The 26,097-nt window shown below is 42.1% G+C and overlaps 1 protein-coding gene across 1 annotated transcript in view; it reads right to left on the reverse strand.

Moving 5' to 3' along the window:
* Positions 1-21,902, reverse strand: part of TMEM255B (transmembrane protein 255B) — a 166,316-nt gene extending 144,414 nt beyond the window's left edge. Inside the window, exons 1-2 of the mRNA XM_030199567.1 lie at positions 21,765-21,902; positions 8,562-8,704 (exon numbers count right to left, since the gene is read on the reverse strand). Coding sequence (XP_030055427.1) covers positions 8,562-8,704; positions 21,765-21,804 — 183 coding nt within the window. The 5' untranslated portion in view covers positions 21,805-21,902. The remainder of the gene's footprint in view (positions 1-8,561; positions 8,705-21,764) is intronic.
* Positions 21,903-26,097: the final 4,195 nt, after the last annotated feature.

Here is a 26,097-nt window from a genome sequence, read left to right on the forward strand (position 1 = left end):
TCTAATGGACAGGCGGAAACGTTAAGTTTAGAGAGCAAAGATTTCACTGAAGTAATAAATAGATGCTTCCTAAAAAATACTTCAGTGCCTATCTGATGGAATTGAATCTAGGCAATCAAATCTAACTTTAGATAATTGTTCTGAGACCTATGGTCTTCTGGAGCGTACTGATCTTATCAAAACATATATTTTGACATAGTCTCAGCTGTAGGGCATCCAACTACTTCATTACGTTGAACTTGTGAGGCGAGTCATTCTAAAGCTTAAAAGGTACCTTAGGGTCATAGTGCTGGATCTCACATTTATAACAATGCATTTGATTCTTCCAGTTCAATTTATCTAAATCATATCTAGTTTTCTTCCAAATTCTAACCTTCTGCACTTCTGCTTAGAGGCTCTTAGGTTCGGTTTGCTGGGGGCTGCTCAGCAGAGGCCTATAAGGTACAGTATGTTGCTTCTAGAACAGAGTGCCTATTCTACCTCCAATTGGCAGTCATTGGAGGAGACATCCCTTGGAGGGAAGCTGTTTTAGTATAAATACCAAGCCCAGTGAGAGTTTCTTTTTCTTTGGCTCCTGCTCCCCGGCCACTGTACCACTACTGCAAAGGGGAGAAACTTGGTTCCTGCCTCTCAAACTAAACTGCATCTGCTAAGTGGAAAGACAACTTCTGGCTACCAAAGCCAATGCAGCTGGAAAAAAATAGGAAAGGGAAATGGGACTTGATATACTGCCTTTCTGAGGTTTTTGCAACTACATTCAAAGTGGTTTACATATATTCAGGTGCTTATTTTGTACCAGGGGCAATGGAGGGTGAAGTGACTTGCCCAGAGTCACAAGGAACTGCAGTGGGAATTGAACTCAGTTCCCCAGGATCAAAGTCCACTGCACTAACCACTAGGCTACTCCTCCACTAGCAACATTCCTTGTAGAAGCCTGCCCTTGCAGGTCAGCAATGCGGCCGCACAGGCTTCTGTTTCTGTGAGTCTGACGTCCTACACGTATGTGCAGGACGTCAGACTCACAGAAACAGAAGCCTGCGCAGCCGCATTGCTGATCTACAAGGGCAGGCTTTTACATGGAATGTTGATAGTGGAATAGCAAAATTAACATTCCATGTAGAATCTCAAATAATAGCAACAGAATCTCAATAGTAGCAACATTCCATGTAGAATCTCAAATAGGGAAAGGGAAATGGGACTTGATATACCACCTTTCTGAGGTTTTTGCAACTACATTCAAAGCGGTTTACATATATTCAGGTACTTATTTTGTACCAGGGGCAATGGAGGGTTAAGTGACTTGCCCAGAGTCACAAGGAGCTGCAGTGGGAACTGAACTCAGTTCCCCAAGATCAAAGTCCACTGCACTAACCACTAGGCTACTCCTCCACTTCCACAGGCAGGAAGTGCACCCAATAGAGCCCACACAGCTGCTGCATTTACACTAAGCGAGAGCTGTCCAAAGACAGAAAAGGCCAGATTCAGTAAATGGTACCGGTATAATCCATGCTAAGCACCAATTCCATAAAGGTCTCTTAGCGCTAAACAACCTTTATAGAATAGTGCTTAGCACTGATTCCCATGCCCAACTTTGGACATGAGGATTTACGCCTACTGGTGTAAGTTCTAGCGCCCAACTGATGGCAGTTGGGCATGGAAATTCCAGTATTCTTTAACATCAGACCTAATTTCTGCGAATGCCCCTGACCCAGCCATGGCCCCTCCCATGGTCACGTCCCCTTTGAATTGCAGGGTACGAAATTTAGGTGCACAGTGTTATAAAAGAGTGCATAGTCCTATTTAGTGACAAATTTGGGCAACCTTTATAGAATCTGGGGGTAAAGCTGCAAAGGACTATTATCCAGAACCCCTCCTAAGGCAGAAGGTTCATGAAGAAATCTACCAAAGACCATATGTGTTTGAGCTACTTTATTCTGCTACTGACTGTTCACAGTCGATGCTGAGCATTTGTCCCTTGTTTTCTTGCATCCTCCAAGTTTAAGTAAATCTTTTGGTTCAGAACTGAAACTTCTGGCTTGGATTGACTTACTGGATGAAAAGAGAAAGCTGAGTTAATGGATTAATACACTTTTTTCTCTCCCAGTTGCTGGTCCTGCACCTGACCTCACGAACCAGTCCTAGATTTACTTAAAGTAACCCATCCCAATGCTCACCAGGCAAGAAAAGGTTACATATGCTTTCTTGATACATTTATTAAGTGTAGTTATCAAAGAAAGATTATCTTTTAAAACTGGTGTTTTTACTTTAAAGTCTGCTGTACCTTTTTTCCTCTTTTCTTTGAGTTTAATTCATTTTTGAAGGCTAGATGATTGCAAAGTTTTGTTTGATATGTTATAAATTACCCTCCACATGGCCAAAAGTTATGCTTTTCATTGGAGACAAGCTTAGGAGCATTCAAGGGCTGGTCTATTTCACACCTGTTTTATAAAGTTGATACTTACTTGGCTTTATAAAATACTAGTGTAGGTGTGAAAGAACACACATACATGTAGGTGCTAGCAAACATCAGCTCGAGGGCTGGTGTATATGTTACTGCGTGCTTTCCAGAAGTACATACATAAATTAGAGAATTTTATAATTTAAGTGCATAAGTGTGGATTTCTGTCAACTCTTGTGCATATCTACAGGAAAAGTGAATGCTATGAAGTTTACATGAGTACTTTCACACTAGCAAGTATTTTAAAAGAGGCCACAAATGTATGTAAATGACTAGTATACTGGCATTTACATGTGTTCTTAAAGTAGGCTGGCTCTTAGGAGTAACTTTATAAGAAGTTGCCTAGTTGAAGAGACTTAGGTGGAAGAAATCGTGCCTACTTGCAGACAAGAACTTTTACACCTGCTCTGTAGCAGGTATAAATGTCTGCAACTGGATTATGCAAGAATGCAGGTAAATTAAGGGCAATTCTATAACTAGGTGCCATAATTTAGGCACCCAATTTATACAGGTTGTGAGGCTATTCCAGTGCTTTTTTTGTAGAAAAAAAGGTGCCGGTACTCATTATGGGCGGGGTCACCACATATGGCTCCACCCCTATGATAGCCACACCCACATTAACCACACCCCCTATACCAGCCATGGCGCATATAAACAGACATCATTGAAAATATTATAGTACTATAGGAGAAAAAAATAACGTAATTTTTTTCATTATAAATAATCACTGTAAGCTCTTACAGCTCCAGTATACCCAGTGCAAAATAAGACAGCCAATGTAAATTCTCATATTGGACATATTACAAACACTAAAATGAAAATAAAATGATTTTTTTCTACCTTTGTTGTCTGGTGACTGTTTTTCTTTCCATATTGGTCCCAGTCTGTGATTCTGCTTTCCTTTGTTTTCGCTTAACTCTTCTGTGCCATTTGTCATTTTTGTCTCCTTTTTCTTTGCTTTCTTCAATATTTTTCAGGCTCTCTCTCTGTCCAGATTTAATTCATTCTTACTATCCATTCTTTAATTTCCTTCATCTACCTGTGGCTTTTCATCTTTTCCTCACCCTTGTTCTCCCCATGCCCTTCCTCTTATTCTCCAGTCTTTCTCTATTCCCCTTTTCCATCCAGCAGCTCTGCTTTCTCTCCCCATCCTTCCAGTGTCTCCCCTATTTCTTTCTGCATTCTTCCATCCAGCGTCTTCCCTCTTTCTCTCCCTATCCTTCCGTTTTCCCTCTCTCTCTCCCCATCCTTCCATCTGTTTTTCCCTCTCTCTGTCCCCATCCTTCCATCTGTTTTTCCCTCTCTCTGTCCCCATCCTTCCATCTGTTTTCCCTCTCTCTTTCCCCCATCCTTCCATCTGTTTTTCCCCTCTCTCCCCAATCCTTCCATCTGTTTTCCCCTCTCCCCAATCCTTCCATCTATTTTCCCCTCTCTCCCCAATCCTTCCATCTGTTTTTCCCTCTCTCTCCCCATCCTTCCATCTGTTTTCCCCTCTCTCTTCCCAATCCTTCCCTCTGTTGTTTTCCCTCTTTCTCTCTCTCCCCAATCCTTCCCTCTGTTGTTTTCCCTCTTTCTCTCTCTCCCCAATCCTTCCATCTGTTTTTCCCCTCTCTCCCCAATCCTTTCATCTGTTTTTCCCTCTCTCTCCCCATCCTTCCATCTGTTTTCCCCTCTCTCTCCCCAATCCTTCCCTCTGTTGTTTTCCCTCTTTCTCTCTCTCCCCAATCCTTCCCTCTGTTGTTTTCCCTCTTTCTCTCTCTCCCCAATCCTTCCATCTGTTTTTCCCTCTCTCTCCCCATCCTTCCATCTGTTTTCCCCTCTCTCTCCCCAATCCTTCCCTCTGTTGGTTCCCTCTCTCTCTCTCTCCCCCCAATCCTTTCCTCTGTTGTTTTCCCTCTTTCTCTCTCCCCAATCCTTCCCTCTGTTGGTTTCCCTCTTTCTCTCTCTCCCCAATCCTTCCCTCTGTTGGTTTCCCTCTTTCTCTCTCTCCCCAATCCTTCCCTCTGTTGGTTTCCCTCTTTCTCTCTCTCCCCAATCCTTCCCTCTGTTGTTTTCCCTCTTTCTCTCTCCCCAATCCTTCCCTCTGTTGTTTTCCCTCTTTCTCTCTCTCCCCAATCCTTCCGTTTTTCCCCTCTCTCCCCAATCCTTCCATCTGTTTTTCCCTCTCTCTCCCCATCCTTCCATCTGTTTTTCCCTCTCTCTCCCCATCCTTCCATCTGTTTTTCCCCTCTCTCCCCAATCCTTCCATCTGTTTTTCCTCTCTCTCCCCAATCCTTCCATCTGTTTTTCCCTCTCTCTCCCCATCCTTCCATCTGTTTTTCCCCTCTCTCCCCAATCCTTCCATCTGTTTTCCCCTCTCCCCAATCCTTCCATCTGTTTTCCCTCTCTCTCCCCATCCTTCCATCTGTTTTCCCCTCTCTCTCCCCATCCTTCCATGTTTTCCCCTCTCTCTCCCCAATCCTTCCCTCTGTTGTTTTCCCTCTTTCTCTCTCTCCCCAATCCTTCCCTCTGTTGTTTTTCCTCTCTCTCTCTCCCCAATCCATCTGTTTTTCCCCTCTCTCCCCAATCCTTCCATCTGTTTTCCCCTCTCTCCCCAATCCTTCCATCTGTTTTTCCCTCTCTCTCCCCATCCTTCCATCTGTTTTCCCCTCTCTCTCCCCAATCCTTCCCTCTGTTGTTTTCCCTCTTTCTCTCTCTCCCCAATCCTTCCATCTGTTTTTCCTCTCTCTCCCCAATCCTTCCATCTGTTTTTCCCTCTCTCTCCCCATCCTTCCATCTGTTTTTCCCCTCTCTCCCCAATCCTTCCATCTGTTTTCCCCTCTCCCCAATCCTTCCATCTGTTTTCCCTCTCTCTCCCCATCCTTCCATCTGTTTTCCCCTCTCTCTCCCCAATCCTTCCCTCTGTTGTTTTCCCTCTTTCTCTCTCTCCCCAATCCTTCCCTCTGTTGGTTTCCCTCTTTCTCTCTCTCCCCAATCCTTCCCTCTGTTGGTTTCCCTCTCCCTGCCAAGTTTCCCCGCGAACGGCGCGAAGTCGCGACGCACGCGGCACCAGCCCCTATTTCTGGCCGCTGCTGCTTCACAAAGAAAAAGAAGATTAAAAAAAAATTGAAACCTGGCTGAAACACGGCACCCCGGCACTGTAGACAGCCATTAGGCATTGGCTGTTGCCCCGCAGCCGCTCCTCCTCTTGCCTCTACGTCACTGCCCCTGGAGGAAGACCCCGGAGGAGCGCAGTGACGTAGAGGCAAGAGGAGGAGCGGCTGCGGGGCAACAGCCAATGCCTAATGGCTGTCTACAGTGCCGGGGTGCCGCGTTTCAGCCAGGTTTGAAGTTTTTAAAAAAATCTTTTTCTTTGTGTAGCGGCCGCTGCTGCTCAACAGGAGAAGCAGCAGTGGCCGGAAATGGGGGCTGGCACTGCGTGCGGGACATGGACTCACGGGGCGGGGAAGCAAAAAAAAAAAGGTGCCGGTACGCCGTACCGTTGCGTACCGGCACAAAAAAAGCACTGGGCTATTCTATAACAGCAATTACACGCATACCCCCGGATTCTATATAGTGTGACCGAAATTGCACATGCAAATCCAGTCGTATTCTGGATTTGTGCACCCAATTCAATTACTTAACAAGCCAATCAGTGTTGATAACTGCTACTTAACAAGCAATTATTGACACTAATGGGCAATAATTAGAATTTCTGCGCAGAACTTGCTAGACGTATTCTGTAAAGTGGTGCACTGCCAAAAAGGGGGTGTGGCCATAGACACGGAATGGGTGGGCTGTGAGTGTTCCAAAAATCTATTCGCAGGGTTACTGAATGCACCTGCTCTGTGCCTAACTTAGTATTTACACCTAGTTTTACTTGGTGTAAAATGGATGTGCCTAGAGTTAGGTGCAGGTATGGGTGCTAGATGGAGGAGTAGCCTAGTGGTTAGTGCAGTGGACTTTGAGCCTGGGGAACTGAGTTCAATTCCCACTGCAGCTCCTTGTGACTCTGGGCAAGTCACTTAACCCTCCATTGTCCCTGGTACAAAAAAGGTACCTGTATATAGTATGTAAACCACTTTGAATGTAGTTGCAAAAACCTCAGAAAGGCAGTATATCAAGTCCCAGTCCCATTTTCCTTTCCCCTTTCTATAAACCCACTAGGTGCATTTTATAAACCAAGCCTCAACCTAGGCATGGTTTACAGAATACATCTAGGCGGAAATATTTTTGGAGACGATTTTTCAGGCACCATATACAGATTCTAGTCTATAATTTCATAGAATACTAGAGTAAGCTGACATTAACACACCTACATTTAGTCACACCCACTTACACCATAGCAATAGTAGGTATAAATGCATGCAAATAAATGCAGCAATTATACTCATGACTTACATTATTCTCGGGCCCTTTTACAGAGTGGCAATAATCCCAACGCAGGCTTAACACTTTTCCAGGACTACTACCGCCAGCCCAACGCAGTCACCAGCGGTAGTCCTGCCCCTAGCGCATGCCACTTCCAGACTCGCACAGTGGTAACCTGGTGATAATCGGGCATTGCGAATACATATCTTTCTTAATTGGCAAGACTTATGCCCCCACATCATCATCGGTCATTATGGTGATTACTTTTTATCTTTAACTATTAATATACTTTTTTATATAGCAAACTTTAGCCAGTATAAATTATTCTTTCAGTTTTACCATCACCCATTGGCCTAGTGGTAAGGGCTCCAGAGCTTAATGTAGTGGACTTAGAAAAGGTACAGAGAAGGGCGACAGAATGATAAAGAGGATGGGATGAATTCCCATAAGGAAAGGCTAAAGCAGCTAGGGCTCTTCAGCTTAGAGAAAAGATGACTGAGGGGAGATATGACAGAGGTCTATAAAATAATGAGTGGAGTAGAATTGGGTAGATGTGAATCGTTTGTTTACTCTTTCCAAAAATACTAGGACCAGGGGGCACACAATGAAGCTACAAAGTAGTAAATTTAAAATGAATTGGAGAAAATATTTCTTCACTCAACGTGTAATTAAACTCTGAAATTCTTTGCCAGAGAATGTAGTAAAAGCAGTTAGCTTAGTGGGGTTTTAAAAAGGTTTGGATGGCTTCCTAAAGGAAAAATCCACAGACCATTATTAAAATGGACTTGGGGAAAATCCACTGCTTATTTCTAGGAGAAGCAGCATAAAATGTATTGAACTGTTTTGGGATCTTGCCAGGTAGTTGTGACCTGGATTGGCCCACTGTTGGGAGCAGAATGCTGGGCTCGATGGACCTGTCTCAGTATAGCAACACTTATGTACTTATGTAGGTTTTGCATTTCCCTGCATTATTTGCAAAAATTAGCACATGCAAAGCCTCTGTGGTAAATTCAGAAGGTGTTTCAAGCATCTGTCCTGCATTTAACGCACAGTGCAGACACTTACCGCAATAACTGTGGTGCCACCCAATCCCCAGTTCTCCATCACTCCTGAGGCTTATTCAGAGGAGCTCCTTGGTGGTCTCCCACCATTCCCGCCCTATCTAGCTCTGAGGATCAAAAAGGCCACCTTGACCCCTAATGGAGACCATCTCCTTAAATGGAAAGATGCCCCCCCCCCCCCGAAGTAGCACCAGCTATTTTGTGCTTTAGCTGCTTACCGCAATTTAGTAAAAGAGTCTTATGATGGATGACTCAATAACTAATGAAATGAAGGTTAAAAAAAAAGACAATAGAAGAACCAATTAACTTTACAATAACCATGTGAATTTATATAGCACTTTTCATCCAGATGTGACCCCCAAAGCACTTTTGCAATATAATCATCATATAGCATATATCAATCCTATTGTAGTATAGAAGACCTCACAGTAAAATTCTGCCGCAGAGATTGGACAAACGCTTCATAATGGGGACAAGGAGAAAAAGAGTAAGAGAAAGTGATTCATCCATTGTCCCTCAGTGTGAGCGGCAGACTTGATTTACATTTTGATGATAACATTCCCCCTGTATTCATTCAACCAAATCTTCCTCCCTTTAAAAAATAGTTCTGCCCATTTCAGTTGCCTATCAATCCTATACTTGTGAACCTTGCAAAATTTGGGGACTTTAGAAGACAGCTCTGTTGAACTCACAATGATTCCTGGGTAATAGCCTCCCACAGTTATATTTTCTGTCCTTGTGGTTGCTGCAAGGCCTACGGTCAGTATAAAAATAGACACTATCAGCAGAGAGATTGTGAACCAAAGAGAAGTCTTCCTTCTTTTTGCAAACTGTCCTGCAAAACAAACAAATATACATAGAAACACTTTTATTGCAGGCTTTTCAAAGCAAGTACGGCAACACAACTAGTGTTAATACATCTTGAATCCTTTTTTTATATACATTCTTTTAGACTTTTCTGTATTGTCTGATTTCTAATTAATTTGATCACATATCTTATTAATACTTTATTTTGACTGGGTTAATTATTGTCATAATTGTAATATGCCATCACTAGTTTAATATGAAAATCAATTGATAAAATTGTTTGAGTAGGATTAAAATTGGTTAGATAAAGACAGTCTGGCTATAGGAGGCTCTGACAGTGCAAATTTCAGGAACAGCAGATGAGTATGTAAACCCATAATGATTCATGGATAATCGCCTCTCATGGATGTATTTCCTGTCCTTGTGGTTCCTGCAATGCCTATAAGTATAAAAATAGACAGTATGGAGATAATTTTAGAAGGAAGTCCTAGTTAAAGTACCTTTTAAGACATCTATGTTAAGGTTATTTTGTAAAGACAAGTAGGCACCTATTTGCCTTTATAAAATACTAGCCAAAGTGACAGGCATGGACATTTACACCAGCCCTAGAGCTGGTATAAATGTCTGTGGATCATGACCAGAACATGCTAGATAGTCTAGGCCCAGGGCAGGACAGCCCAGACAGGCAGGTATAACAGCAGGAACAAGGAACAGAAGATCAATGGACAGCAGGTAAAAAATAGGTAACAACAGTGAAAAGCCAAGCTGAATACAAGTCATGCATAGGACAGGTCCATCAGATGACTTGTTCAACTAGCAAGGATGTGCTGGGCTGACTTCCTTATATATGGTGGATACATCTTTTGCTGGACTTCTTCTGGGAGCGAGGACCTCCTTCCATAGCCTCCACTCAAAGCTGGGGAGAAGTTGTGGCTCATTTGTAGGCTGGCAGTCTCTGGACCATGGGGTCCTGCATTCAACTCCTGGTACTCCTGACACTGCAACAATAGCTTCTGAGTATACATAATATTTTCTGACTCTGTTACATTAAACCATGTTTGTCTACACATTTTGGTAATTTTATTCTTTATAATAGTTTCCACTATCATGCCTGGCACTGACGTCAGGATTACCGGTCTGTAATTTTCCGGATCACCCCTGGAACCTTTTTTTTTAAAAATCGACAAGGGTGATTTTGCCTTTATCTAGATTCTACTGGACCTCATTCAGGATAGATGTTATACAGGTCTCAGTGCTACAGTATAGTCAAAATCCTGATTGTCGTAGGTGAAGGGCTAGGATGTGTTCCACAAATTGCTGAAGTTGGATGCAAACCATTTTCTCAATAATTTTGTATAGGAAACAAAGGCTGGAGGCTGGCTAATAATCAGCTGGCAAGGAAGGGTCCAGGGAGGATTTTTTGAGGATAGATCTCAAAACTGCTGCTTTCCATTGAGTAGAAACTTAACCTAGGTGTAGGCTATGATTAACCATAATGAGTAGTAGTTGAAGTAGCTCAAGGTTATTTAGTTTAATCCATGGAGATGGTATAGGGTCAGAGAAACACATTGCGGGGCATTTTTGATATGATGTCTAAATCGGACTTCGGACATTTTGCACTAAATGTCCCAAATTCAAATAGGACATAGCCATTTTTGAAAAAGTAAAACAGATATCTTTTTTTTTTAATGGCCACATGCTAGATGGTTTTGTACTCTGTGTGTTTATCATTTTGGTCCATTTTCGGAAAAAAAAAAAATCCAAGTACAAAACACACAAAATCAAGCCATTGAAATGTAGAAAAAGCCAGCAGTAGACTGACCACACAGACATCTCAGGAGAGCCATGGGGCACCCTAGGGGGCACTGCAGTGGACTTCATATAAAAGCTCCCAAGACACATCTCAATGTTACCCCCTTATCTTGTTTGCTGAACTCTCCAAAACCTACTCCCCCAACTATACACCACTCCAACAGCCCTTATGGGTGAAGGGGTCACCTATATGTGGGTACAGTAGCTTTTTGGTCAGTTTTGGATACTACAAGTGTGACAGGTGGAGTGAGATATGGGACTGGGTCCCCTTCTCTACAGTCCACTGTACCAACCACTACACTACTCCAAGAACCTGCTTGCTGCTATAATAGAACTGGCTATAACATCTGAAGCGGTCATAGAGGCTGGTAAGTACTATTTTTATTCACATCTTTGGGGGGGGGGGGTGGAAGGGCATCAGTGACCACTGGAAGAATAAGGGGGGGGGTCATCCCTAATTCCCTCCGGTGGTCATCTGGTCACTTAGAGCACCTTTTTGTGCCTTATTCATTCTAAAAACAGGTCTAGATCAAAAACACTGAAGTTTTAGCCCTAGACATTTTTGGTTTGTTCCATTATGATTATAAAGGTCTAAGTGTTAGAAACACCATAAGCCCACCCTGATCCCATCCACAAAATACCCTTGTGATTTGGACACACTGCAGATGAATTGCATAGATAAACATCTGCAAAATACATTTTGAAAAAAACAATTAGGACGTTTTGAGAAGAATACACCCAAATGCTGCTTTATGACACCTTCTGGATGTTTTTCTCTTTAAAAAATGAGCCCTATTGTCTAATATTGGTTTAATATTAAGACGGGTGTGAAGAGGGTTCATTCAAAAGTGAAGGTTCTAGACTTCAAAATAACTAACCTTGTTCAGATGGGGGGATTACCTTAAGGAGTTGTTGTCTAGATGGGAACATCTGGAAGAAGCAGGAAAGTAGTGGGCAAAACTGAAAGGAGTTTTTGTAAGGGCAATAAACCTTTTTGTAAGGAAAGTAAATAAAAGTAAGAGGAAAAGAAGGCTGCTTTGGTTCTCAAAAGTAATAGCTGAAAAGATACAAAAAAGAGGTTATCCATCATAAACCACAAAAGATCGCAAATAGAGGAAGGCAGGTGAAAATATCTGTAAAGGCTAGGAGAAGCTGGTAGAGTAGTCAGGAAAGCAAAGATACAAATGGAAAAAAATAACTAGTAAAGTAAAATGGGGGGGGGGGGGGACAAGACATTTTGAAGATATATTAGTGATAGAAGGAAGTGCAAAAGTGGCATTGTGAGACTCAAAGTTGAAGGGGAGTAATATATATAAGCTGATAATGATAAGGAGGAACTGCTTAACAATTATTTCTGTTCTGTGTTCACAGTTGAAGGGCCAGGAGCAGGATCACAGAAGACAAACATAAATAGGAATAGAGGTGTGGTAGACACTAAATGATTTTCAGAAGGCTGTGTTCATAAGGAGCTAGCTAAACTAAAGGTGGAAAAAGTGATGGGGTCAGATGGTATACATCTGAGTGTACTGACGGAACTTAGGGAAGTTCTGGCAGCTCCTCTGGCTAAACTTTTCAATGCTTCTCTAGTCAGGAGTGGTCCCAGAGGACTACAGAAGGAAAGATGTGGTCCCTCTCCAGAAAAGCGAAAGTAACAAAGAGGTTGGGAATTACAGGCTGGTAAGTCTGACTTCTGGAAATGCTTTTAAAACACAGAATAGTGAAGTTTCTGGAATCCAATTGATTATAAGACCCAAGGCAACATGGTTTCACTAAAAGGTGAAGCGCTAACCGATTAGAAAAGAAAAAACGTCCGAAGAAAAAGATATGTGCAACGGTTACTATTATGAACCTTGGTGATCTGTGAATTTTTTTTTTTAAGGGTATATTAGACTGATGAGGATTCCCGCATGTTTCCGCACTGGGAAAAAGAAAAAAACCCAGCGGCATAGCAGAGCGGTGCATTTCAAAAAAGTAGGAAAGGCACCGGGGATCGGAAGTCTCTTTACCTAAAAATAAATAAATAAGCCTGTGTATAGAAAGATAGCTTGCTATAGAGTTACTATAGTATTTATATTTTAGCAAAGTCTTTGACATAGTTTTACATAGGTGACTAATAAATTGAGTCCCTCCGTATGGGCCCTAAAGTGATAGACTGGGTTAGGAACTGGTTTAGTGGAAGGGGTTGAGTGGTAAATGGAGCTCATTCTGAGGAAAGGAATGTTACCAGTGGTGTGCCACAAGGTTTGGTTCTTGGGCAGGTTCTTTTTAACATTTTTTATAAGCAATATTGTTAAAGGTCTGTCAGGTATGGTTTGCCTCTTTGCAGATAATACCAAAATCTGCAATAGGGTAGACACCCCTGCTGGTGTGGATAACATGAGGAAGGACCTAGAAAAGCTTGAAGAATGGTCTGCAGGTTCATATATTTGGGCTGCAAAAACCCAAGGGAATGGTACAGGATTAAGGCGGTGAAGAACTGTTGTGCACAAAAGAGGAGCAGAACTTGGGTGTGATTATATGTGATGATTTAAAGTGGACAAACAGGTAGAAAAGACAATGGCGAAAGCTAGAAGGATGCTTGAGTGCATAGGGAAAGGAATGGTCAGTTGATAAAAGGAGGTGATGATGACCCTGTATAAGACTTTGATGAGACCTCATTTAGATTATTGTGTACAATTCTGAGAACATACCTTCAAAAAATATATATAAACAAGATGGAGATAGTCCAGAGGGGGCTACTAAAATGGTCAGTAGTCTTTGTCATAAAGGATATGGGGACAGACTTAAAGATCTCAATGTCACATATACTTTGGAAGAAAGGCAGGAAAGGTGAGATGTGACAGAGACTTATAAACATCTACATGGTATAAATGCACACGAGACTAGACTCTTTCAACTGAAAGAAAGCTCTGGAATGAGGGGACATAGGATGAAGGTGTAGGGAGATAGACTCAGAAGTAATTTGAGGAAATACTTCTTTATGGAAAAGGAGGTGACTTTGTAGAATGGTCTGCCAGTGGAGGTGGTGGAGATGAAAACTATATACGAATTCAAGAAAGCATGGGACAAGTACATAGAATTTCTAAAGGAGTGAAATCGAGAGTAGATGGTATGGGCTAGGCCAAGTGGTCTTTATCTGCCTTCATTTTTCTCTGTTTCTATGTTATAATCTATTATAACATTTTATAATCTATGCTCCACACAAACTCCCCCCGCCCACCCCATGCATGCCTACCAGCAAATATGTGTATGCCATCATTTCAAAGCACATACTTTTGTACTGGTCAATATTTTATAAAAGGTAATTTACACGTGTGTGGCTACATCTGTGCATAAATGACTAAAATACCACCAAAGTGAGCGCAGATGTTACTGCTTAAAGTACAAGCTCCCTTATAAATTGACCTCCATGAGCACTAGTGTATTTCATGGGTCCCAAGATTTGCTAGATATCCGGAGAGAAGATCATATGCCCAAAGATATCCCTATATTTATGTCTGTTAATAACCTAATTTACCATAAATTTGGATGAATATATGCACTAGTGATTTAACTATCGGTTTGCTTTACTAACTTTTGACACAAAAACGTACCCTTGTAATACAGTTGATGGTTTATGAAGATCATAGGAGTGAAAAGGAGTATAAGCATACTCAATGTTGAACATATACTTTTGTTGTTGTTTGTTTCTGTTTTTTTAGCCCAACAGTTCCTTCCGTTCCTTTAGGGCTTCCAGCTTAATCAAAACCACAGCTGGGATCTGGAATAGTGATACTCCCTATTTATCAGCTCCCACCTTATTTTGCAACAGCCCTTGGTAGGGGCCCATTCATCAGGCCTGCTTCTGGATCCATGCACTTGTGCACCTTATATCTAGCCACTAGGTGTTGCCATTGCACAATGACCAAGACTCCCTCACTTCCAAGGGCTGTGAACACTGCCCCTACAGCTTCTCCAGCCCCAGGCAACTGAGAAAGCAGAGAGAGCTGAGCTTAGACTCATAAATAATCATTCTGATGTGTCCACTATAGGGTGTTTTATACAGAATTCCATGGATGAATTTAAGGTACCACTTGACACTGGAGAAACAAGCTGAAATGATAGCTCCTCTTGGGAGGAATAGCACACAGCAACTATCATGGAAGCTAAAAGAATAAAACTATGGGGGTCTTTTAATAAAGCTTAGCTCGAGTTATCTGCAGCAGGGCCCATTTTATTCCTATGGGCCCTGCTGCAGATAACTCGAGTTAAGCTTTAGTTAAAAGAGCCCCTATATTGGTCATCTTAAATTGTGGAAACACACTTCACCTTAAATGCATTCCCTATTGCTAATTTTGGTGGAAGCTTTCTTAATGTGTTTAATGTATATTGTTATTTCCTGATTTATACTCTTATTTTTCTTTTGTCACAAGAATTTTTTTGTGATTACGTCAATTAAAATTTAATAAAGAGAAAGATGAAAAAAAAAAGTGTTGCACTGATAAGAGTTCACTTTGCATGCAGGGTACAGATAGGAGTTATCATTCCAGAATGACATTTCATTTCAAAAGGGTGATATGAAATGGTGACCCCAGTGGTTTATAAGGAAGTTTCATCTCAATTTATAAGTGTGATAAGGTAATAAATTCTGCACCACAGAAGACCATCAGTAGTGATCTTTCACCCTGGTTAAGACTAAAGATCATAGCTACTATAATTGTTTTTCTGTCTGAAAGGTATAATGTTAGAGCTAGTAATATATCCGTGATTGCATGATTGCACCTAATAAAATTCATGCCATGTTAATTGATGTAAGGGAGTACATAGAATGAGCTGATAAAAATCAGACCTGCTTAACAACAAGCTTATTTTCGAAAGAGAAGGGCGCCCATGTTTCGACACAAATCGGAAGATGGGCGTCCTTCTTACAGGGTCGCCCAAATCTGCATAATCAAAAGCTGATTTTGGGTGTCCTCAACTGCTTTCCATCACGGGGATGACCAAAGTTCACGGGGGCATGTCAGAAGCATAGCAAAGGCAGGACTGGGGCGCGCTTAACACATGGGCGTCCTCGGCCGATAATGGAAAAAAGAAGGGCATCCCTGACGAACACTTGGGTGACTTTACTTAGTCCTATTTTTTTACGACCAAGCCACAAAAATGTGCCATAAATGACCAGATGACCACCAGAGGGAATCGGGGATGACCTCACCTTACTCCCCCCAGTGGTCACTAACCCACTCCCACCCTAAAAAAAAACTTTAAAAAATATTTTTTCCAGCCTCTATGCCAGCCTCAAATATCATACCCAGCTCCATGACAGCAGTATGCAGATTCCTGGAGCAGTTTTAGTGTGTACGGCAGTGCACTTCCCCACCTACCTGAAACAACGTGCAGGATGCCAGACTCACAGAAACAGAAGCCTGCCCTTGCAGATCAGCAATGCAGCCATGCTGAAGAAGAGGACTTCGGCTGGCGGGGGTTGGAGACCCCCGCCAGCAAAGGTACACAGTGACGGGAAGGGGGTTCAAAGGTGGTGGTGGTGGTGGCAGCAGCGGGGGGGGGGGGTCAAAAATGGCGGGGGAGGTTGGCAGCACCGGGGGGGGGGCTAAAATGTGCTCCCTCACCTCGGCCTCTAGACCCCACTTCCGCCGGTCTGGCTACGCCTCTGCTTGGTACACACACTTTAGGTGCCTAAGGGGTGAGTTATCAAGGTGGGATAAAAGGAGAACTTATGAAAGTGCGATGAAAGGAGAGCTTTTTCCACAGTTTGATTTACCATGGGGGGTCACCAACCTGCAGTATAACAGTCCTACAGGTTGCTCAATACCATGTTAAATGCATGACCCTTCAGGACCAGTGTGGTCTTAAATGCTTATAAACTTATATACTATAACACCATTTTTGTATTAAAACAAATCTTTTCCCTCAGTGTTAGGCTTGAATGGATATTGTGATATACAATGTCTAGAGTACAAGCAGTCATAGCAAACAGACCAAGAGCAAGAATACTCTTGTCAATACTTCAAAAGTGATATTTGTCACAACTGTATTTAACATATTTGAGATATTTACCCATAATCGGGAAAAATAAATTTACTTCAAGACCTATTAGTAAACTTTGACTACAGTGCTGAAGGATGCAGAGATAGGTGGCCAAGCAATTTGTGATAAAATGGAATGTATTTTGTATTCACAGTGAATACAAAATATTGTCAGGTTAATATGAAAAAATGCTCGCTCTCTCTCTCTCTCTCTCTCTCTCTCTCTCTCTCTCACACACACACACACACACACACACACATTTGTGGCTTTGTAAGATTCAAAGGACATTATTTTCATGTATTTGGGGTTTGGCCACTCTTCCCTGTGTATTTAAAATATGTTATGTTAATAAAACAAGATTAATCTACCATTCAGCAACTAAAACCGATGGGCATAAACATTTTTTTAAATGATGGAAAGATTTGCTTCTAGCTATTATCTCTTGCTAATTAAATGCTGGGCTTGTCCAAGGTGCTGAAAGTAATTAAGTTATATCCAATAGTTCCTCCTCCATACAGCAGCTTTTATCAAATCTGGTTCTTATTTCTATTACCCATTGAGGTAGGACCCAAACATATATAGTAAATAACCCAGCCTTTGAATAAAACTATTGATATATTTTTTAAATGCACATGAGGCTTCATTCACAGTATCTTGATAAATAATTGAGCTATCATGCAGTAAGTGATATTGCAACAGTCATACTAAGACCCCAATAAATAATTTACTGACTCCCTGATCAGGGTGTAAAATGTCAGTGTATCATTTTGTTTCATTTCTTTTATTTTTCCTTTCTATGGATTTACAGGGTATTGTAATATCAATCCAACTACCATAAATTTCATACTTATCTATTAATGCAAACTTGTCCTCAAGATCTCACAGCCAATGGTGTTTTGAGGATACCCACAATTAATATGTAAGAGACAAATTTGCATATAATTGGTCTCTGATGTACGCAAATGAATTTCTTATGCATATTCATTATGGATATGGCGAAAACCCAACCAACATCAGCACCAGTTTTGGATTCATTACAGCAAATGTCTCTCTTTCTCTCTCTCTCTCTCTTCTTTCCTTGTGCTTCTTATACAATGCTGAAATTTCATGCAGGCATAATATCTAACCTGGATAGTAGTCACAACACAAACATATTTGTCTATGTATCCTAGATTATGAGTTTCCCAAATGCAAATATTAAACCAAACTTTTTCCATCTTAAAGCTGTATTGGGATTTAAGGTTTTTAATGTTTTACCTTTTCAATTTTCATCCTTAAAGCCCAATATGGCTCTACATATATTAGATCTTTATAGATCTAATTTCATGTTTATATACAGTTTTTATATAAACCTCTATATGATATATTTATGTCATTGATTTTATTATACATAAGTACACTATCAGCGGCATAATCGAAAGAGAAGGACACCCATCTTCTGACACAAATCGGGAGATGGGCATCCTTCTCTTAGGGTCACCCAAATCGGCATAATCGAAAGCCGATTTTGGGCATCCTCAACTGCTTTCCATTGCGGGAACGACCAAAGTTCACGGGGGCATGTTGGCAGTGTACCAAAGGTGGGACAGGGGCATGGTTAATAGATGGGCATCCTCGGCCGATAATGGAAAAAAGAACGGCGTCCCTGACGAGCATTTGGTTGACTTTACTTGGTCCATTTTTTTTTACGACCAAGCCTCGAAAAGGTGCCTGAACTGACCAGATGACCACTGGAGGGAATCAGGGATCACCTCCCCTTACTCCCCCAGTGGTCACCAACCCCCTCCCACCCAAAAAAAAAATGTTAACATTTTTTGTCAGCCTCTATGCCAGCCTCAAATATCATACCCAGCTCCATCACAGCAGTATGCAGGTCCCTAGAGCAGTTTTTAGTGGGTACTGCAGTGCACTTCAGGCAGGTGGACCCAGGCCCATCCCCCTCTACCTGTTACACTTGTGGTGGTAAATGGGAGCCCTCCAAAACCAACCCGAAACCCACTGTATCCACATCTAGGTGCCCCTCTTTATCCTTTAAGGGCTATGGTAGTGTTGTGGGTAGTGGGTTTTGGGGGGATTGGGGGGGCTCAGCACACAAGGTAAGGGAGCTATGCACTTGGGAGCAATTTCTGAAATCCACTGCAGTGCCCCCTAAGGTGCCCCGGTTGATGTCCTGGTTTGTGAGGGGGACCAGTGCACTACGAATGCTGGCTCCTCCCATGATCAAATGGCTTGCATTTGGTCGTTTTTGAGATGGGCATCCTCGGTTTCCATTATCAGCGAAAACCGAGGTCGCCCATCTCTAAGGACGACCATCTCAACATTTAGGTCGACCGTCTCTTAGGACGACCTAAATGCTGAGATTTAGGCATCCCCGACTATATTATTGAAACGAAAGATGGACGCCCATCTTGTTTCAATAATAAGGGATACCCCGCCCCTTCGCGGGATGTCCTCAGAGATGGACGCCTTTAGAGATGGGTGTCCCCATTTGAAAATGCCCCCCATGTCAATTTACTGTATGTATATGTTTTTACAGTCGCATTTGTTGTCCAGGTTAGCTTTTACACATAGAATTTCAAAAGATATATATATGTTGTTTTTTTTATAGACTCCTGATGCAGGCCTGATAGGCTGAAACACAGCTGTGTTGAGTCTCACTCGCCGACCTTCTTATTGTATTATTTATTAATTTTTACTTTTTCTGATTTTAGTGATGTTTGTCTAGCTATTAATAATTTTTTTAAACTGGATATCAACTCGATACGTCATCCTTCCTATTTTTGAGTCACCTTCGCTGTTTTGTTTTCATTGACGTTTTTTGCGAAGACTGGTTTCTTCTGTTTTTTTGCATCGAAGAAGAAACATCGCCATATTATAAAGATGAGTTTTAGGAAGAACATAAAGGTTGAGTTTTTATTTAATATTATGTAGATAATGAAATTAATGATTTTTTTATTGTTGGTTTGATATGATATGACTAAAATTCAAGCTTTACAGATTGTTCAGAACAGAGTAGGGAGTAAAGAGGTTTGAGCATATTTCTCCCACTTTGAAATACTTACACTGGTTACCAGTGAGATTTCATGTACAATATAAGAAGATTCTGACTTTGATACATCAGCGTATATATGGTAAGGTTCCACAATATTTTGTATATTCTTTACTCATGTATGTACCGCAACGAGAATTACGTTCTGTGGTGAAAAAACAACTGCAAATTTGTGCTTGCCGTTTGTCTGAAACAAAAAATCATGCATTTTCTATAGCTGGGGCTTGTTTGCGGAATTGTTTGCCAGGCTATTTAAGACTTTGTGCAGATTTTCAGAAATTTAAAAAATTGTTGAAAAGACTTTGTATTTTGTAAACACATATATGGATGGTTAGGAATTGATTTGTCTTAACAGCTCTTTCTACAAATCTATAAGTTAATGATGTATGTCATTTTTATTGTTTGTTACTGTTGGTGGTTTTTCATATTGCATATGTTTTTACTGTTACTCACTTTGATTTAAAGTGGGCTATATATCTTTGAAGATAAATATAAATAAATAAATAAAATTTAAAATACCACTTTATACTGAACCAATAAAGCTATATGTTTATTGTACAGTTATAGTGAGTCTTCTCTATTTTATTTTGTTTTATTAATTATTATATAATTTTATATTGTACTTTTTATACGTATTGTATAATTTATATGATACTTTTTAAAAAAATGTGAACTGTTAAATTTAATAAATAAAATCCAAGCACCAAATTAATCTGCTCTTAAAAATCCCAGCTGATGTGTTTGCTCTCTTGCATTTAACCATGAAGTCCAAGGTTTTTATTGAGGCCTGCCTGAATGTACTCCAGGGACAGATTTTTTCAGTGCAGGTAGTACTTTTGAAATTCAGTCGTGTTCCAGCGCCATTTGTCATCATCATTCATTTAAGTCTCAAGCAGATTTGTCTTTTTCAACACAAGATTGTTTCTCTTCACTGGATGACTGATACCTTTGGATTCAGATACCAACATCAGACCCTTGACGCAGGTGTTTCTTGTCGAAGCACAGACTGTGTCGGGTCTGATTAATAAAGTATAGTTGTGATGCCCCCACTCTTAAAGGCTCCTCGCGCTTTTTGGCAACTCGCTTCTACTTGTGTAATTTTTGGATTCCCTCTCCTTTTTGCTCACTTTCTTCATATATCACAGATCACTTTCTGCTCTGTCTCAGCTAGTGTTAACTAGCACCAAGCATGCTTTCTAAAGCCAACAGTCTGCCCCTGTGAGCTTCCTCTCTGCTCTCACTAGACAGCCTGTGCAGCATGTTTTCAGATTGCTATTTAAGAAAGTGATTAACTGGCCTTCCTCTGCGAGAGAAATTATTCTGTTCATTGCTATTCCTTGCCTTCCTAAAACAGCTAGAACACCTTGATCTTCATTCTTTGGAAGAGTAAGGGATACAGTTTGTCAGGAAAATATATAGAGAGATTACATTTCAGGATTTGCTATCCTAGACTCATGTTTTGATTGCAAATCTAAAATGTTGTTAATTTAGAAATACATAATACACAAAATCACCCTGATCTAGAGTGTTAGCCCTGCTGAAAGCTTCATTAGCCCTATGGCCGACGATACTAACAGTAAGTAGAACTGCATAAGAATTGCAGGTGAGTTTACTACAGAGATTGCTAGCCTCTATCAAGCCTAGAGAAATGACCTATCTAGCAATGTGATTCTTCTTTCAGTGCTTCCTTATCTGCACATGTTGTGAAAGGCAGCTGGAGAAGGCGTGATCACCTCTTTTGGTGTGTAACAGATTTATGTGCACTGCATGAGAAGATATGTCCTCCTGAGCAGGGGTGAACAGCATGAAATACTGACACCCGAACTTTCTCTGGTTTCAGCCCTGGAAATCCAAACGGCAGCACCATGCACTAACCACCAGAAAGGGATAAAGACACTGGTATTAAAAAAAAACAACCAACAACCTGCATCAGGCATAGAGGAGATGGAAGCAACAGTCTCTGAGTTTTTTTTGCTTTTTCTGAAGCAAAAAATGTCCTGAGCCAGTAACTTCCCCTATAGCACCGTAAGCTCCCACCACCCTATTTCCTCAGGTGCAGCAGTGCAGGGGAGAGACAGGCAGACCATGCAGGGTCTTCAGCCGATACCCCCCGGTGTGCACGCTGCCTTCCAATACTCAGAGCAAAAGGAAAAAAAAGCGGGAAAGACCACTGCCCCTGTAATGCCACCAAGCCCAGGCTTACCTGAGGCATCCAGCAGTGCGAGTGGAGGCAGTGGCTGCATCCTCTGCTCTTTCTCAGCTAGTGTTAACTAGCACCGAGGTCCAAAGTAGACATTTCTAAAGCCAAACAGTCCGTCCCTCCCTGCAAGCTTCCTCTCTGCTCTCCCAGTTGCTAGTCAGCTTGTGCAGCATGTTTTAGGACTGCTGTTTAAGAAAATGATTAACCCCGCCTTCCTCTGTGAGAGAAATGATTCTGTTCATTGCTATTCCTTGCCTTCCTAAAAGAGCTAGAACACCTTGATCTCTATACCCTGGAAGAGCAAGGGATACAGTTTGCTAGGAAAAATATGTACAGATTGCAATTGAGGATTTTGTTTTCCTAGACTCCTGTTTTGGTTGTAAATCTAAAATGTTGTTAATTTAAAAATACAGTACATTATACAACTGAATTGGTGCTTTATTTTTCCCTGTGGTTTAAGAGCAGACGCTTACCCTGACCTAGAGAGTCCTGACCAAAGCTTCATTAGCCCTTTGGATAATAGTAGTAAGTAGAACTGCATAAGAATTGCTTGCAAGTTGACAGCAGTGATGGCTAACTTCTATCAAGCCTACAGAAATGATTTCAGTGCCTCCTTATCTGCACAAGTTGTGAAAGACAGCTGGAGGAGGCTTGGTCACCTCTATAGGTGTAACAGATTTATGTGCACTGCATGAGAAGATATGTCCAGAGCAGGAGTTAATGGCATGAAATACTGGCACCCGAACTTTGTCAGCACCATGCAATAACCATCAGTAAGTCAAAAAGACACTGGTATTAAAAAACAAACAAACAAAAAAACTCTGCTTCAGCCAGAGAGGAGATGAAAGTAACCCTCTCCAATGAATTTTCACTTCTTCTTAAGGAAAAAAAAATGCTCAAACCGAAAGTAACTTCCCCATAGCACCGTAAGCCCCCACCTCCCCATTCTCTTGGGTGCAGCAGCACATGGGAGAGACAGAAAGAGCACGTGGGGTCTCTGGCCATTGCTCCTGGTGTGCGCTGCCCTCCAATACCCAGTGCAAAGGGAGCAGGAGAATACATACTCATGCCATTGCCCCTCTCCCATCACAGAGTCCGGGCTTACCTGAAGCATTATCCAGCAGTGCAAGTGGTGATGGCTGCTGCATCCTTGCTGTGCCCACCCCTGGGGGCTCCAAGTCCCTTCCCAGGCCAGCTAGTGGGCACCCAGCTCGGAAGCTTCTCTCCGGCACTGAGAGAGACCTGAGGGGGGAGGAGGGAAATGAGATGCCAAGTGGATAGTGAAAGAGATAGTAAGTCCTGCCTGCCTTTCTCCACAATATCTGTCCCCCTGGGCTGGCAGCTAACAGGGAATCATGAGGGGGAGGTGGGATGGAGCACCTACCCTCAGCTAAGATATACAAAAGCAAACAAAAATCTATCTAAATTAGAAAACTGTATGAATTGGATGATGAGACTGATCATACCATGGTAACAGTGGCCTGAACCCCCCTGTGCAGGATCATAGGATACAACAGTGGATAGGCAGAACAATTTTAATAATTTATTTTCACCTGGCCAGGTACTGAGAGGTACAGGGAGCTTGTGCTACAGCAGTAAAACTGACCAGTGCAATGACAGTACCTAAGGCAGCTTTAGCTGTGAGGAACAGCTAAACACATTCTGATTGGTTGCACAAACCCAAGCAGGAATATCATAAGGTAAGATTCTGTCAATAGTTTTAGATAGCTGGGAGGGAAACTTTTGAAGGAAAGGATGTGTATGTTGTGTGTGCTCTGACAAGAGGGATTTAAAATTGTGTCATTTCTCAAAAATTAAGATTTACCAAGGTGTAGCTTAGTTAGTGTGTGTGTGTCAGAAGGATGGGAAGTTTTGAATTTATGGTACTGAAGTGAATGGCTTGCTAACCCATTTTCAGACCCTGGTTTCTCATTGTCTGTCCGGCATTCCCGCCGCGGGGTCCAGACTCCAGTATATCTCTCCCTTCCTGCCCCCCCCCCCACTCGCTGCTCACCTCCTGTATAAACATTTAAACATCATAGAGGTGAGGTAGGGAGAGAGTTGCCAGACAATGAGTGGGGGGGGGAGGGGTAGGAAGAGAGATATCAGATTATGGGTGGGGGGTTAGGGAGAAAGATTCCAGACCCATGGGGAGGATAGAGAAAAGAGAGCGCCAATAAGGAGATGGGGAAGAGAGGGAGAGAGGAGCTGGACCCACAGGGAAAGAGAGAGAGAGAGAGAGAGAGAGAGAGATGCTGGGGTATGAGCAGAGGAAAAAGAGAAAATGGGCCAGATGCCTGTAGGGTGACGGTGAGAAAGATGATAGATTTAAAGAAGGAGAGAGAGAGAGAGAGGTGGTACCATTGGGAGGGGACAGGAAAGATAGTGGGAGGGTGCTGGCCCTGGGTGGGGGTACGGAAGAAAGGGAAGAGAGGGAGAGAAGCTGGGGGGGAAGAGACAGGGACACAGAGGGCAGATACTGAACATAGGGGGAATAGGGATGGGAATAAAGGGGAGAGATGCAAAACAAGAGAGATAGGGACACAGAGGAAATGATGGCAGACTTGAAGAGAGAAGAAATGTCAAATGGACAGGAGATCCTGGAAAGGAGAAGATGGATGGACTAGGGGTGGGTGGTGGGAGAAGGAGAACAGAACAGAAGATGGATGAGACTAGGGGTGGGGGATAAAGGGATCAGAGCAGACGATGAATGGGATTAGGTAATTGGGTGGATGGGTAGAGAGAAAGGGAATATAATAGAATATGACCAGGAGTTTGGGGGGGGGGTGCAATAGAGCAAAAGAAGACTGAGACTTGGTGAATGGGGGGGCGGGAACAGAGTAGAAGATTACCAGGACTCACTGTGGAGGGGGGAGGAGAACAGAGTAAAAGATGACTGGGACTTGGTGATTGAATGGGAGAGTATTGGAGAGCAGAGCAGGGAATTATGGATGGGAGAGATGAAGTGGGAACTTCAAGAGGATAGTGAGTACTCGGCAATTGGCAGGTATGGGTTGGGAGAATGAGTGAGGGCATGAAATGAGGGGTAAGAGAAGAAGGGCAAGAAAAGGAGATGAAGTGTGGGGAAAGGTTGAGTCATAGCATGAATGACCTGGAAGACTGGAGAGAGGATGAGAGGCATTAAAAAGGAATGAGGGAGGTGGTGGAGATGAAAACGGTAATGGAATTCAAATATGCGTGGGATAAACGCAAAGGAATCCTGTTCAGAAGGAATGGATCTACGGAATCTTAGCAGAGATTGGGTGGCAACACCGGTAATTGAGAAGCAAAACCAGTGCTGGGCAGACTTCTATGGTCTGTGCCCTGATTGTGACTGAATAGATATGGATGGGCTGGAGCGTAAATTTTCAGGAGCTTCGGCATTAACTTCAGAACCTTTAGTACAAGAACAGTACTGGGCAGACTTCTACGGTCTGTGCCCTGAGAGAATGGCAAGGACAAATCAAACTCGAGTATACATATAAAGTATTGCATACCATGAAAAATGAATTTATCTTGTTGGGCAGAAGAAACTGGAAGGAAAAGATCAATGCTGGATATGGATATTTTGAAGGAAGAACAGAGCCAGTGCCTCTGGCGTCCTCCTGCAAGCTATCAATTGCCACCCCCCACCCAGCACCTTCTCCGTAAAAGGTGAAGAAGAAAAGTGTTTGTTTTTTTAACTTGACAACTTTTGAATTTATTTGAAAGCTTTCCATATGTAGATATAAATATCATGAAATAAAATTGAATATCACTAAAACTGCTTAAAATAATTATTGTAGCTGGTGGAAACAGCACTAATAAAGGCTATATGTTGTGCTCCTTTTTCTACACTGTTCTATAAATACAGTAATATATGGCCAAATTTAAGTGAGGATATCCTGTTTACTGATGGGTTTGTCTTAACTGTTGTTGTAATCTGCCTTGGGAAGCATGGAGGGGCATTTTCAATGGAACGTCTAAATCAGAATTTGGATATTTTACACAACATCCAAATTCTGAACAGGAAAGAAGGTCATTTTTGAAAAAGATAGATGTCTATCATTTGTTTTCGAAAATCCTATGGACATTTTGTGATTTGGAGGTTTTCTTGGGGGGCCATTTTCAAAAAAACAATGTCCAAGTGCAAAACGTCCAAAATCAAGCCATTGGGATGTAGGAGGAGCCAGCATTTTTAGTAGACTGGTCCCCCTGACATCCCAGGACAGCAATAGGGCACCCTAGGGGGGCACTGCAGTGGACTTCATAAACTGCTCCCAGGTACACATCTGACCATTGATCCCGTACCTTGTGTGCTGAGCCCCCCAAAACCCATCCCAAACCCACTACCCCT

The sequence above is a fragment of the Microcaecilia unicolor genome, chromosome 4, assembly GCF_901765095.1.
Source record: "Microcaecilia unicolor chromosome 4, aMicUni1.1, whole genome shotgun sequence".
Classification (NCBI taxonomy): Eukaryota; Metazoa; Chordata; class Amphibia; order Gymnophiona; family Siphonopidae; genus Microcaecilia; species Microcaecilia unicolor.